The 14487-nt window shown below is 50.1% G+C and overlaps 1 protein-coding gene across 4 annotated transcripts in view; it reads right to left on the reverse strand.

The window, feature by feature from the left end:
- The window catches only part of TMEM63A (transmembrane protein 63A), a 36331-nt gene that overhangs the window by 3553 nt on the left and 18291 nt on the right, over positions 1-14487 (reverse strand). For 3 of the 4 annotated variants that reach the window (XM_052654284.1, XM_052654287.1, XM_052654288.1), the window contains 12 exons: positions 13015-13122; positions 10733-10813; positions 10388-10511; positions 10161-10294; positions 8761-8898; positions 7213-7366; positions 4404-4510; positions 4175-4261; positions 3641-3703; positions 2521-2683; positions 1514-1619; positions 80-247 (listed from right to left, as the gene is read on the reverse strand). In XM_052654284.1, coding sequence (XP_052510244.1) covers positions 80-247; positions 1514-1619; positions 2521-2683; positions 3641-3703; positions 4175-4261; positions 4404-4510; positions 7213-7366; positions 8761-8898; positions 10161-10294; positions 10388-10511; positions 10733-10813; positions 13015-13122 — 1433 coding nt within the window. The remainder of the gene's footprint in view (positions 1-79; positions 248-1513; positions 1620-2520; positions 2684-3640; positions 3704-4174; positions 4262-4403; positions 4511-7212; positions 7367-8760; positions 8899-10160; positions 10295-10387; positions 10512-10732; positions 10814-13014; positions 13123-14487) is intronic. The other variant, XM_052654286.1, reaches the window with a different exon arrangement.

Genomic DNA, 14487 nt, shown 5'->3' on the forward strand with positions numbered 1-14487 from the left:
GCTGGTGTTGATGTGGGAATGGGAGGCTGGGGGTGGCCTCCTGCCCTCCACCCCTGCCCTAGTTGGCAGGGCCCCTTACCCAGGCGCAGGAAGGAGAAGAAGTAGAGCCAGAAGAGGCACAGGATGGGAGCGGCCAGGGCCTGGTTCACGGCCGCGAAGTGGATCCTCTTCTCCAGCTTGGCCGGGAGGTAGGCGAAGTAGAGGTTGTGCCGGTCCACCATGTGCTTGAGCAGGATGTAGATGAGGCCTGCAGAGCCAGGGCTGTGAGCTGGACCTTGGCTGGACCAGGGGCCGCTCTGCCCCCTGCCTCCCAGAGGCACTATTGGTGCCAGAGCTGGAGCCCAGGCAGCTGCTGGGCTCCACGCGTACCTGCATCTCCTGGCTCTCACTCTCCCCAGCCCCTCCTCTCCCCTTCTCTCCCCTCCTCTCTTCTTCCCCTTTCTGGGCTCCACGCGTACCTGCATCTCCTGGCTCTCACTCTCCCCAGCCCCTCCTCTCCCCTTCTCTCCTCTCCTCTCTTCTTCCCCTTTCCTAGCCTCTTTCTGACCCCACGGAGCAGAGGTTTCTGTGTATCCTCATGGATCACTGCAGTTCTAGGACCATTTTGGGGAAAGAGGAGATTTTACACCCAGATGCCTCGCTTCAACTTCCTCCCACATTGAGCAGCCCCAGCAGGCTGAGACCCTCGCCTTGCCCCTCAGTGCTCCCACTCTCCTTTCCCACCCAAGCCAACCCCCTGCACCATCGCTGTCAACAGATGCCCAAGGGTCTAAACCCAGGGATGGCACAGAAGGTACGCAGGTGCTGCCTCTTCCATTATGTCAGGTTCTTAAAAAAAAAAATTTGTTGTTGCTTTGAAAGAGTAACACTAGTATAGATCTTTAAAATAGTACAAGAGATTATATAGCAAAAATGAAAACTTCCTCCTAAACCTCAGTCAACAGTCTCCTGGGTGTTCTGTTTCCTTCCAGAGTCTTCCATTTGTTGCCAGCTCCTGAAGGTGTATTTTATTTGCAAGACCTTGGCCTTCTAAGTCAAGGAGACCTTGGCCTTCAAAGTCCTAAGTTCAAATCCTGCCTCCACTCCTCACTAACACAGCGTTAAGTGCTTCTCTGTGAAAAGGGGACAGAAAGAAGACCTGCTTTGAAGGATCCTAAGAGAGTGAAGTGTGGTAATCCACACAGAGGGCGACAGCGGCTACCACCGCGACAAACACGGCCTCCCCGAGTGCTGCTGGCTGAGAACCAGCTGAGAATGAAGCGCTCAGCCAGCAGACGCCATCAGACCAGAGGAGGACTCAGAGAGGTCTGTTTGCAAGGCCAGTGGCAGCAATCCATGAGACATGAAATTAAATTTGGTGTGGCTGGTGGCTATGAGCCACAGCTTGTGGTTCTCGGGGTTACAAGAGGCCCTCTGTCTGGGGCGCTCCATGACGTTCTGGTGCTGGTTGTCCTGGGGAACTCTGCGGAACCAGCCACCCGCCTACCCTGGGACCCACTCCAGGGCCACTCACCAAATGGCACAATGATGGGGCAGGTGATGCTGTAGGCCATGATGACGGTGAAGACGCACAGCATCCACGCATACATGGCTCCAAACTCGTACTCGAAGGCCTGGTGCTGGGAGGGGGAGACGGTGAGGAACTTAGGGGATTGGTCCACCCCAGCCCACCTCCATGCTCTCTTAGGTGGTCAGGGAGAACACATCGGGGAGGACTTTGGAAATGGGAGACTCACAGTGACCCCCACCTCTCAAGGAAGGCCCTTTCTGCCCCTCCACAAGCCTCCTCCAGCTTCATTTAGCTCACACCCAGACCTCTCAAGGCATGATGACGCATGTTTTCATAGTGTTTTTCTTGTTCTAATCATGTCTACCCAACAGGCCTGTGAGCCTCCAAAGGACAGAAGGGATATGTCTGACTGTAGAACGATCCTCCACAGACTCTGGCGTCAGACCCAAGGTCAGCTCCGCCCCTTCGAGCCATGTGTCTCAGCCAAGCATTTGACCTCCCTGTGGCTCAGTCCGTGCGTCTGCAAGGCGGGCTCCAGTAGGGCCCATCTCACTGGGGCTCTGAAGAGTCAGTGATAGGATGCAGGGCCTCTCCGCTCACGGTTCCCACAACAGCAAAGGAGAGTAAAAGAGAACCCCACACACCCAATTTAGAGTCTTAAAACAAATGCCATCAGTTCCAAATGTCTTTGACCTCTCGGGTAATCTAACAATTTATGCAAATGGAGGGCTATGGGAAAGGAATGTATGGGTCTTAATTGTGTGAGTGTGTGTGTGTGTGTGTGTGTGTGTGTGTGTGAGATCAGGCCAGTTGAAATGCAAAACTCCCCACTCTCTCCTCTGCCTGAGACAGAGTGGATGGAGGATGGTGCAGCCAGGCCACCTTCACACAGGCTCCTCACACCTCCACTCCCCACAGTGGGGCCCTGAGCACGGTGCCTGGCACTCCACTAGGTCAATGTGGCTGGCGGGGAGGCTCTGGGATGAAGGCAGCACCTTCCCCCCTCGTACCTGCTTGACGTTCCTGCGGTCGGCCGCGGTCTTGGCCATGATCATGCGGAAGGTGTAGAGAATGAGGCCGGGCAGCCGCAGCAGCTCCATGCCGTTGCCGATGAAGGCCGAGGCGATGACGTAGTTCACAAAGAAGGCGCCCTGGTCAGGCAGGAAGACGCACCTGGGGAGCCACCGGGTGTACGAGCTGAGCACCCAGGGAGGGAGAGGAGCCCGCAGCTGGGCAGAGGAGGGACTGAGAGCTGACCGTGGATTCGGCCATCTGGCTATCACAGTCAACCCAGACCTGAGCTGGCTGGGTGTGAGTCTGTCTGTGGCTGCCAGCTCCCAAGTCCTCAGGTTACCCAGCTAGAACTTAAGAAAATTCGCTCTATCCTTTCAGATAGGCACGCGCAGGCCTCCCTGTGAACACTCCCTTGGAAAAGTTTATCTTGAACCTTAGGGTCTACATCAGGACCTGCAGTGTAGTATCAGAGGGGCTGGGCTGTATCCCAGCTCTGTCTCTTAACTGGCTGGGTAGCTTTGGGCAAGTTCTTTAATACCTCTGGGCCTCAGTCTCCTCATCCGTAAAATGGAAATAGTCATCATTTCTGCCTCATAGCTTGTTGTGAAGATTCAATGAGAAACAGAATAAAGCATTTAGCAGAGCATCTTCTTAAATAACAGGTATTATTATTAAAAAGGTGTGGTATAAGCTGAAAATACTAACAAGGACACACATTTAAAAATAAGTTTAACTCCACTCTCATAGCAAAAATAACCCGGGACCAGACAGTTATTCTGGTTGCAGTGTTAATTACTATTCCCCTTTCCCTTCCCTGGCACCCCTGAGACCTAGCAGTTCCCTCTCCCCAAGTGGTTCTGTTCTGAGTAAGTTTCAAAGGATGAAGGAGACTGTCACTAATTGAGTTTTAACCTAAAAGATTAACCACATTTCTGCACATGTAGCACAAAGTGGGTCAGTTCCCAGGGTGCAGCCCAGCCAGGAAGCTGGAGGGGTGATGGAGAGGCTACAGGCACTGAAGCACAGACTACCCTCCCCCTCTGTTGCCAGAGTCCCAGCCTCTGGGGGACATTCATCTGGGACCTAGAGCCAGAATTCAATGTGGCTGATACTTACTCCAACCTGATAGAGGCCTCTGAGGACGTTTTATCAAAGAGCCACCGGAAGAAAAAATCCAAACTGAAAGAAAAATAAATCCTGTAAGAATTTATTTCCAATACCCCATGTGATCATACCTATATTTTCTTTTTTTTTCTTTCTGCTTTTTTTGATTGTTGTTTGTTTTGTAAGAGGCCTAATCTCAAGATCTACATTGGTTTTCTACATTGCATCTACACTGGTTACTTATTACACCATAACTCATCAGGGCCTGCTTTCACAAAAGCTTCCTTCCTCTGAATAACCAAAGCCATGATTAGACTTGCTCCCTAAGTGGAAGGTCCATGATAAGTTTCATTTTTAAGCTTTTTTGTTTTCAAGGCAGAAAGAACCTATTTCTCTGAAAGTATCAGTGTGCCAGCAAAACTGCACCCCAAGAGGGTGTGACAGGTTTAAATGTTGTTAACAATTTGGATCCGCTTCCAAACCATTTGCATTTTCTCTGGATGTGACCTTGGCTCTGAACTTAGAGCAGGAGGTGGTAACGTGTACCTGGTGAGGCCAAGGGAGGGCAGGATCAGCACCATGAAGATCAAGAATATGTAGACCTTGGTCATCATGATCCGGTTCTCTCCTGACCTGCAGGAAGTCAGACGTGAGCCCTCGCAGTCCCTCAGATGCCCCAGGTATTCCCAGGAAGGCCCCTGCTGCGTGCCCATCGCGCTGGTAGGCTGCGGGGCCAGAGACCCCCACCCTCAGGGGTGAGTCTCGGAACACTCACTTGGTCCAGTGAGATTCCAGCAGTGTAGAGTAGTAGACGATGGTGGGGAGCAGGGCAGAGAAGGACCACAGGAGGAGGGTTGGGAAGAACTGGCTGACGATGGGGTCCTAGAAAAAGTCCACAGCAGAGAGAGCTGTGAGCCTGGGCGATCTGGGTCATGACCTGTTGCCATGGTGACTCAGTGAACTCGGTTTTGGTTGCATCTGTCCCCTAGAACCAATGCTGTACCTGGTACAGGGTAGCTATTCCATAATGCTGGCTGAATAGATGCTAACAGCACCTGACATTTGTACAGCACTTTTTTTTTTTTTTTTTAATTTTGGTCATGCCACACAGCATGTGGGATCTTAGTTCCCTGACCAGGGATTGAACCCACGCCCCTACAGTGAAAGCACCAAGTCTTAACCACTGGATCTCCAGGCAAGTCCCTATATAGCGCTTTAGAGGGACGAAAGCAACTTCACATACAACTGGACTCCACTCATCTTCTTGGCCGGATAGAGAACCTCTTCTGTTACCTATAAAAAGCCAACAGCAGACACCAAAGGAAGATGTAGTACTGATGGCCATGGCCCCTCCCCAGCCTCTTGCCCACTCAGCTCCCACTGGCCCACTCATAGCTCCCCAAAACGGTGCCATGTTAGTTCCCAATCCGGTCTATGCCTGTTGTACTTGTTATTGCAGTTTCATGATTTGATTAACTTATTACCTTCTCTGAAAAAATGAATCTTGTAACAATAGAAGATTTCTTTGAAAACTAGGTTGGACACTTTGGAAAGACTTGATAAAGGTGAATTTCTGAGAAATGCTGTTGAATTTAACAGTAAATTAACTGGAAAAGAGCAAGGAAAATGAAATCTAGGATTCTGTACTTTTTGCAAGTATCTTTGCAAAGATCTTGCTTTACTGTAAGAAACTAAAACTAGAATCACAAACAATGAAATAAGGGTATTTTTCTATAAAATAGACAAAGGGGAATTCTAATCAGCAGATCCTTCCTCAAAAGAACAGGCCTTGACCATACACTGTTGTTAAGTTATTAAGTCATGTGCAGCTCTTTTGGAACCCCATGGACTATATAGCCCATCAGGTTCATCTGTCCATGGTATTTCCCAGGCAAGAATACTGGAGTGGGTTGCCATTTCCTTCTCCAGGGGATCTTCCCAACTGAGGGATCGAACCTGCATCTCCTGCATTAGTACGCAGATTCTTTACCATTGAGCCACCTGGGAAGCCCAACCATACAGTCAGTTCAGTCGCTAAGTCATTTCCAACTCTTTGTGATCCCATGGATTGCAGCACATGAGGCTTCCCTGTCCATCACCAACTCCCAGAGCTTGCTCAAACTCATGTCCATTGAGTCGGTGATGCTATCCAACCATCTCATTCTCTGTCGTCCCCTTCTCCTCCTGCCTTCAATCTTTCCCAGCATCAGGGTCTTTTCTAATGAGTCAGTTCTTTAGCTTCAGCTTCAGCATCAGTCCTTCCAATGAATATTCAGGACTGATTTCTTTTAGGATTGACTGGTCTGATCTCCTTGCTATCCAAGGAACTCTCAAGAGTCTTCTCTAATACCACAGTTCAAAAAGCATCAATTCTTTAATGACATGCTGAAAATCTCAACAAAAACTTATGCATTTTTAAAATTATCTATTGAGCCATTTATCACAACAGCCCCATGAGTATAACACGGCAGAGTGTTATAGAAGAAAAACCAGTCTTTAGAGGAAAAAGCAAGGCTCTGAATTCATCAGCTAGGGAATGGCAGAGTTAGGACCAGGCCCTCAGTCCCTCTGTCCACTGTGTGTGTCCCAGGGTATGATTAACCAAATGCCAAGTGGAACTGAAAAAAACAAGACTGAGGATGATATTTCAGCAAAGCCAATTATAGGAAACCAGGTAGATGCCATTTTAGGGAGTGTTTAGTTGTTATCAATTCATGTAAGGTTTTTTAAAAAATCATTCATTAGCTATCTAGAGTAAATACAATAAGATTACCAGAAGCTGAAATGTAAAGAAAAACCAACAATAATAATTGATTCATGATCCTGCTATCCCAGAGAGCAAAAGACGTTTTTTCATTCTTTGCTAGCCACTTCCCACAGCAGCACACTTCACAGGCACATCACTATGACCACTGCTGAGAGACAATTTTACATCCTGATCTTATCATAAGCCCCCCATGTCTGCCACAAAGTCTATGTAATTTTTTAATGAAAGCTTAATGGTCTATCAGACTGAAGACACCTCATTCAATTCAAATTTCCCCTACTGTTGAGCATGTGGATTGATTCCATTAGAGGTGTATCTATATCTTTATAGTAACACATATACACATACACGGACTTCCCTGGTGGCTCAGAGGGTAACGCGTCTGCCTGCAATGTGGGAGACCCGGGTTCGATCCCTGGGTTGGGATGATCCCTGGAGAAGGAAATGGCAACCCACTCCAGTATTCTTGCCTGGAGAATCCCATGGACGGAGGAGCCTGGTAGGCTACAGTCCACAGGGTCACAGAGAGTCAGACACAACTGAGTGACTTCACTATACATATTCATATACATGCATGCACACACACACACATATATGTATACATAACATTACTATAAACACATTGTAATAAATGCTGCCATATATGCCCAGGGCTTAAAAACACAGACATGAATCGAGTGGTTCAGTTTGAAACTAAACTCCTGGTTTAGTTTGACCCCCACCCTGCCAGCCCAGCCCTTGGCCTCATCCCTCCACCTCCCACTCCACCCTCTTATCGCCAGCCCCCCAGGAGGGGCTTGGCAGAAAGGTCACTCACATTCAGTGCGTGGATAGGTTTGGTGACGTTGAACTTGTCCATGGTGGACAGGATAATGGAGGGTGTGGTCAGGAAAAACAGCCCCACGAAGAGGATGAAGTTGATGCCCAGCCATTGGAACCACCAGCGGAAGCCCTGAATGGAGAGGTTCTTCCTGCAGAGAGGAGGACACGGGCCCTGGAGGCTTATCTCTCAGGCTCTGGTCACCTAAGACACCAACAGTGCACTTGGCTAAGGTGGGTCAGAAGGTCAGATTCAGGCAAGGCAAGTGACTAGACCGAGGGCTCCGGCTGAGGGCTCATTCTGACCTCAGGAGCACAGGCAAGTGTCCTGCACTGACCTTCAGCTCCAAGAAGGTCAAACTTGGGGTCCCTGTGAGCTCAGGGGGCAAACAAGTTATTTGCTGCTAACATGGCTCCTCAGCTGGAGTCTGGGGCCAGAACCTACCTGAAGAGACACCAGGAACCTCCAAGCAGACCAAACAAGGCTCCAATGTGGCATTTCTCAGACACACTAGAGACATAGGACCCCCGAGGGGCCCATGAGCTGGGGTGTGAGGAGGAGGGAGGCAGGAGGCAAAGGCAAAAGGCCCAGCTGGGAACTCCCTGGCTTCTTGCCTCCACCAAGAGCAGAGTGATAACCAGTCCCAAGTTTAGAAAGGTCAGCAAACCAGAGCAGAACTCCCAGGGGCTGACGCACAGCCGGCAGAGGCGAGGGCCCAAAGCTCGCTCTGGACAAGGAACTGAGGCCAGGCTGGACGGCGAGCCGAGCCGGGGTCCCTGCCAGACCTCCTTGCCCTGGGCATCATGCTTCAGGCTCCCGTGGACACAGCTCAGGTCACCAGTTTGCGCCCCAGGCCAGAGGCAGCTGGCACTAAATGCAAGTCTGTCCTGTCTGATACAGCAGCCTCGAGTCACAGGTGGCTGCTGAGCGCTGACATGTGGCTGGTCTGGACAGAGATGGGCCAGAAATGTCAAATACATGCTGGATTTCAAAGACCACAACACAGGAAAAGGAGACTGTAAAACCTTTCAATTTTTAAAAATTGATTACATGTTGACATGATAACATTATATATAGAGAGAGAATTCTTATGAGAGTTAATTTTAGTACATTTTTTAGACCTGTTCTTTATTTTTAATTTTTGGGTTTTTTTGGCCACACCACATGGCTTGCAGGATCTCAGTTCCCCGACAAGGGACTGAAGCCAGGCCACAGTAGTGAAAGCCTGGAATCCTAACCACTAGGCCACCAGAGAACTCCCCAGTTTCTTTTACATTTTTTAATGTGGCTAAAAGGAAACTTAAAATTACACACACAGCTCCTATTATAATCCTACTGGACACCACTGATGCCAGGGAGAAACACTGGAGTGAAGCCCTGGATGTGGACAGGCCCTCCCATGATACTCCCCACCCCCTGCCCAGAGGGGTGCAGGAGAGTATGTGTCTCCCTGAGTGCCAGGTCACACCTGTGCTTCCAGGTGACTTGGGCAGCCCCACAGGACACCCCGGCCTCTTTCTCACCCCTTCCTGGCTGTGGGCTCACCAGCAGATGTCCTCGGGGTAAGCGGCGAAGGTGACCGACCACCTGGAGATGCCGAGCTCTCTGCCGTGGGATGAAGGCTGTGGCTCACCTTTGCACTGAAGGCCCTGACACTTGCAGGCGTTGAAGTCCTTCAGGATGCTGCCAGGAAATGCAGAAATGACCAGGGTCCAGACCCCTCAGGGTACCATGTACACACACATGGGGCAAATAGGACCATGGGAGACTGGGAGCCCCGCGGCACAGGACTTCTACTTTATCATTAGCTTATTATAATTAACGCTGTGAAAGAGATGTCATTCTTAGCCCACTATGTGCAGAACTTTGTTCACTCCTTAGAACAAGCCTGCCAATCAGGGATTACCATTACTATTTTACAGACGAGGAAATGCAGGCTCTCAGAGTGAGGTTTGCATCCCAGCTGTCTGACTAAAGCCCCTGTACTGTTCCCGTCACCCCAGCACAGGGGGCTCCTCCTTGCGTGCTGCCCCCCTGCTACACTCTGCCTGTTAAGCTGGGCTGGTTGCATCCCCCTGCCGGGGCCGTGGCCTCACTGTTTCACTCCCTCACCTCCCCCCAGACCCCCTACCAGCATTAGACTGCATTACTTATGACCCCAAGATACCCCTCCCTGGGACTCCCACATCCACCTTCACCACTCTTTCCCCCTTTAGTCTCCCACCAGCCCCCCACTCCCGTCTCAGAACACCCTTCCCCTTCTCACTGGCCTTCCCCTCAACCCCGCTTCACTTCAGGGTCTGCAGGGCACATCCAGGGAGTCTGTTCCCAGGGTTCATGAAGCCCAAGGCAGGGAAAGCAGGGGGAGGGGCATTTGCTGGGTCACCTCCCTTCCGCCTCCCTCTCCTGCCCTCATCCCCTGCTGCCCCCAGCACAAGGTGACATGGAGATCCCAGGCATGAGAGTGCTTTAGGAGCTAGAGCCGAGGTGAAAACCCACTGCCCTGGGCCAGGCTCCTGTCAGCAGTGAGCATTCCGCCCCCAGTGGTGCCTCTGTAGGGAGATGGGAAGGACACACACAGAAAGAGAATCTGATTCCAGAGTGGATATATGAAGGAGGGTGGGTACATCCCACCTGGGAAAATGCTGGGCCACAGAGGCAAGAGGATCCCTGAGCAGCTGATGAGAGCCAGCAGTGGGGTAAGGCTATGACAACCAGAGAGGGGCTCGGCTGCAATCACCCAAGCCCAGTCGTCACACAAACACAGGCTGGGCTCACTGAGGGCGTGAGTGGAGCGGGTGGCTGGCCCCCCCCCCTGCCAGCCACACCCAGAGAAGGAGATGCAGATGCCACAAACTAACGCCAGAGATGGTGGCCCAGCAGGACCATCTCAACCCGAGAGGAACAGCCAGTTGTCTGGAAGGAAAGAACACACCCACACTCACTAGGTGGCCATGGACTTCTCCTGGAAGGTGACAAAGGCCATTCCCAGGGGCTGGTCCTGGACCCTGCATTCCTCCTCTGTGATCCTCTCCATCAGCCTGTCCTTCATGCGTGTGTAGTAGGAGATGGCGTCCTCCTATCAGAGGACACAACCCCGTGTGATGACGTGGCCTTGTGCGGGTGTCAGGGGGCCCAGCATCCACGCCCCCGGTGGGGTGTGGGCCCTCACCCACTCACAACCCCGCACTTCACAGCAGCAGAACTGGCCACAAGGCTTGGGGTTGATGAAGGTCCGCTGGCCTGTCTTCACCTGCAGGTTTGTGTAATAGGTCAGGCTCTTCTCAGTCTTTTTTCTGTAGTGGGAGGGACAAACATCAGACTCGCAATGACACCCGTCATTACCCACTGGTCACCACCAGCTTTCTACGCAAGGAAAGGGCAGAGCCACCCTCCTCCCATCCTCGCTGGGGGAGCCGAGGCCAGCAAGGAAGGAAGGTGGGCATCTCAGAGGGAAGGGTCAGAAAGCTGCAGGCCAGCTTTGCCCATGCCCACCGCCCTGCCAGCCCTCCCTTACCTCTCCTTGCACAGGTAAATCAGCTTGGCCACATTGTAGCACAGCTGGACCTCCACCACTTCACACGTGGGATACGCGTCCCTGTGCCGCGGAAGCAAAAGAAGACCACTGGGAAAGAGAACCCCTGGCAGGAGAGACCCCAAAGACTCCAAGGGTGGCAGAGCAATTACATTTTCATTTCTGCACCTCTTTGTCTTTTACCAAAGGGGGAAATTTTGAAATATAATACAAAGAGGTCCTTTTTAATAGCAAGAAAGTAACTGCCTGAAACTGACAAGTTTACATCTACTTGGCTTTAAATCAGCACTTCTCTTGGAGAAAAAAATAACACTATCCATTACCTCTTCTACCCACGCAAGGGAATAAATTTGTTGTTTGCTCCAGGTCATATCTACCTTAGACCATCACTGAAATCCTATTCAGTTTGTGACCCTTTTGAAAATCACAGGTCCAACGAAAGCAAAGGACCCTCAGCCCAGTAAATGCATTCACAAATCATAGTAAAATACTGCATGTATACTTATTCTTGGCTAGGCACTGTAAGAACATTGACTTATCTGATCCTTACCATGACCTGTGAGGTTTCTGTGCCCACTTTACAGAAGAAGAAGATAAATGCTAGAGAGGTAAAATGACTTGTGATCAAGATCACAAAACTAGTGCGTCTCTGAGCCAAGAAGGGAATCCAGGTGGCCCAGGTCCAGGGCCCACACCTGTACCCCCATACGATGCTCTCTCACCATATACACATAATCACATGTACAACTCCTGGGCATTCCTGAACTATGTAAATCCCTATCTACCTCACACCAAGCACTGGGTACTGGGCGTGGAGCCTGGAAAAGTTTACATTTTAGTAAGAGGCAGCCTGAAATTTCAGGTCCCAATAGGAGGTTTGAGGAAAAGAACAACAGTGAAAGCATCCTTGCTAAAAGGCTGATTCACACATCAGTCCCCGTGGATTGCTGCAGTGTTCACTAGTAGAGCTTCCTAAAATAGGAGAAAGTGTGATTCGGTGTTTGTAATGGGAATGCAAGGACTTTTTTTTTTTTCTCTTTTAGGTAATACATTCAGTGGAGCTACTGTTTCCAAAGGGCTTCCCTAGTGGTAAAGAACCTGACTGCTGATGTAGGACATGCGAGTTAGATCCCTGGGTTGAGAAGATCCCCTGGAGGAGGAAATGGCAGCTCACTCCAGTATTCTTGCCTGGGAAATCCCACGGACAGAGGAGCCTGGCAGGCTACAGTCCATGGGTCACAAAGAGTCGGACACAGATGAGCACGTACACACACACTGTTTCCAGATGTTGCCTAACAGGACACGTGGGGGAGCTGTTTCAAGGAATGGAGAAAAATGATTCCAGTATCCGGTGTTTACATAGAGAAAAATATTTCTAAAATGCTTTGAGTTTCTGAAAAAAAAGGTTAGTCAATAAATTTTAAACATTTCATTTTACAATTCTGTTTATATTAGTAATTTGAGGCCTGGCATGCTGTGGTTCATGGGGTTGCAAAGAGTCAGACACAACTGAGTGACTGAACTTGAACTTGAGTCATTTGTTTAGAAAGTGTTCTTCATAAATAAGGCAAAGCTAAGCCATGCTGTTGCTTAGTCGCTTCAGCTGTGTTAGAAGAACACAGATGTGTTCTGTGTGACACTATGGACTGTAGCCTGTCAGGCTCCTCTGTCCATGGAATTCTCTAGGCAAGAATACTGGAGTGGGTTGCCATGCCCTCCTCCAGGGGATCTTCCTAGCCAAGGGATCTTCCCAACCCAGGGATCAAACCTGGGTCTCCTGCATTGCAGGCAGATTCTTTACCACTGAGCCACCAGGGAAGCCCAAGCTAAGCCACAGCCAACCCTTAATCCATACCACAAGTTACTGATTGCTGATGAGGAAGGAACACAGACTGGAACCTCAGCTCCCAGGGTGGGGTTCCAGCCCTCCAGCCCAGGATCCTGGAAGTCTCTGGCCTGCTCTGCCCGTACCATCCCCTTTCCTGATGGGCCATATGATGCTCTGCATTCATAGCACTGTACACACATAATTTCCTTCTCACAGGAATGTCAGGGTCCAGCCCCGGTGGATCCAGGGAATTTGAAGTGGGGACGGAGTCGGCAAGGAGAGACTTATTTAATTAGAGATATAACGAGAGATTAGGAAAGAATAGTGTAGTAGGAAAATTAGTGGAGAAAAGAGGCTGATATTCCTTGGTTTACACAGAAAGCTAACCAAGTCTCAAGACAAGAAACTTGTACCGTCTACATTAGGCCATAAGCACCTGCTTGAATAGTGGAGGGTGCCCCGCCTTGGGCTCCCTCTCGCGTGGGTCTTAGAAGCCCTGGCAAATAAGTAGACAGGGAGAGCCTCTGTGTTCCAAGGGATCAGCCTGAAAAGGAGAGGGAGAGAGAGGGAGAAAGAGAGAGTTGACACGGGAGGAGCCAGATTTCCAAGAAACTAGTTTGAGAAACTGATCTGAGAAACTGGTCTGTCTTTTATTTTTCAGGAAAGCTTTTTATACTTTTGGTTGTACATAGAGATCAATGGATAATATAAAGTTATGTAGGGTCAGCAGCCCTGACCCTTATCAAGGCCAGGCTTTCTCTTTGTAAATGTTTCCGTATACAAAGGCTCTCAGGTGATTTACATTATCTTCTGGCCAAAAGGCCTGTTAACATTTCTTGGCTCTCTTCCATGAATGTTAATCTCATTTTCCCTGTAGTGTTTTTCTTTAATCTGCATCACCTTCAAAGTACTAAATAAAGTTACATTAAAAGATAAGAAAACTTGGCGACAAGTATTGGCTCAATAATGAAACCCTTAATCAGTTTTATTCTAATGACTTTTCTTAGAATTTCTTAAGCTTGGGAGGCTGTAAACAATTTACATGTGCAGTCGTAAAAATCCGGGCAGACCGGTCAGGTAAGTTACAAAGCTATCAGAGGGGTTTAAGCCGAGACATTTTTTTTACGCCCAGGAGACTTATTAACTGGAGCTCTAAGTTAATTCCTTTTAGAGGAAGGTGGTGGGAGACAGCCCCTGTTAATGTCAGAAGCGTAAGCGGAAAGCACAGTGCAGTAAGGCAGGCAGACTCTGGTTTGGGGGCAGATGCACGAGCAGATCCAGCGAGGCTCACTTAAGGCCTGACTCGCCTTTGCCTGTCGGGCCCCTTAACCTCATGACCTTTGCTGCGGGCGGGACTCGTGCTGGCTCCTGGTACAGGAAAACCCTTTCTCCAGCCTCCCCCTTGCAGGAATCCCTGTGCAGGTGCTCAGAGGAGGCTGCCAGAAGGGAGGTTCCGGGAGGGCTGAGTGAGCTCTGGGAGGACAGAGCTCTGGGCGCAGAGCGCTCACTCAGGAAACACATTGATCAGAAGCATGGACCATGAAATGCAGGCCCAGGTCCCTCCCCTCCGAGACTACTCTTTCTCAGGTATCTCTTCTGCAAAGTGGACACGGAGAAGCCCAGAGTGAATCCTTTTTTTTCTTTTTTTTTTTTGGTGGGGAGGGAGGGTTTCCTATGAATCCTTTTCTTTCCCCACTAGCTCTCAAGATGCTTCTCTGTTCCCACACGCCGGCCTGTACTCTGGCTACTGCAGTCACGTGGCTTCTGGCAGAGGATGCATCACCCCAGCCTAGGCCCTTGCAGCCCCAGCAGAGCCTGCCCACAGTAGTATCCAAGGCTCTGTGGCTGGGCCAGGCACTCTGGGGATCTCTGTGAGTGCCCAAGCTCATCTAAGGTGCCCGTCCCACCC

Source organism: Budorcas taxicolor, chromosome 16 (genome assembly GCF_023091745.1).
Source record: "Budorcas taxicolor isolate Tak-1 chromosome 16, Takin1.1, whole genome shotgun sequence".
Classification (NCBI taxonomy): domain Eukaryota; kingdom Metazoa; phylum Chordata; class Mammalia; order Artiodactyla; family Bovidae; genus Budorcas; species Budorcas taxicolor.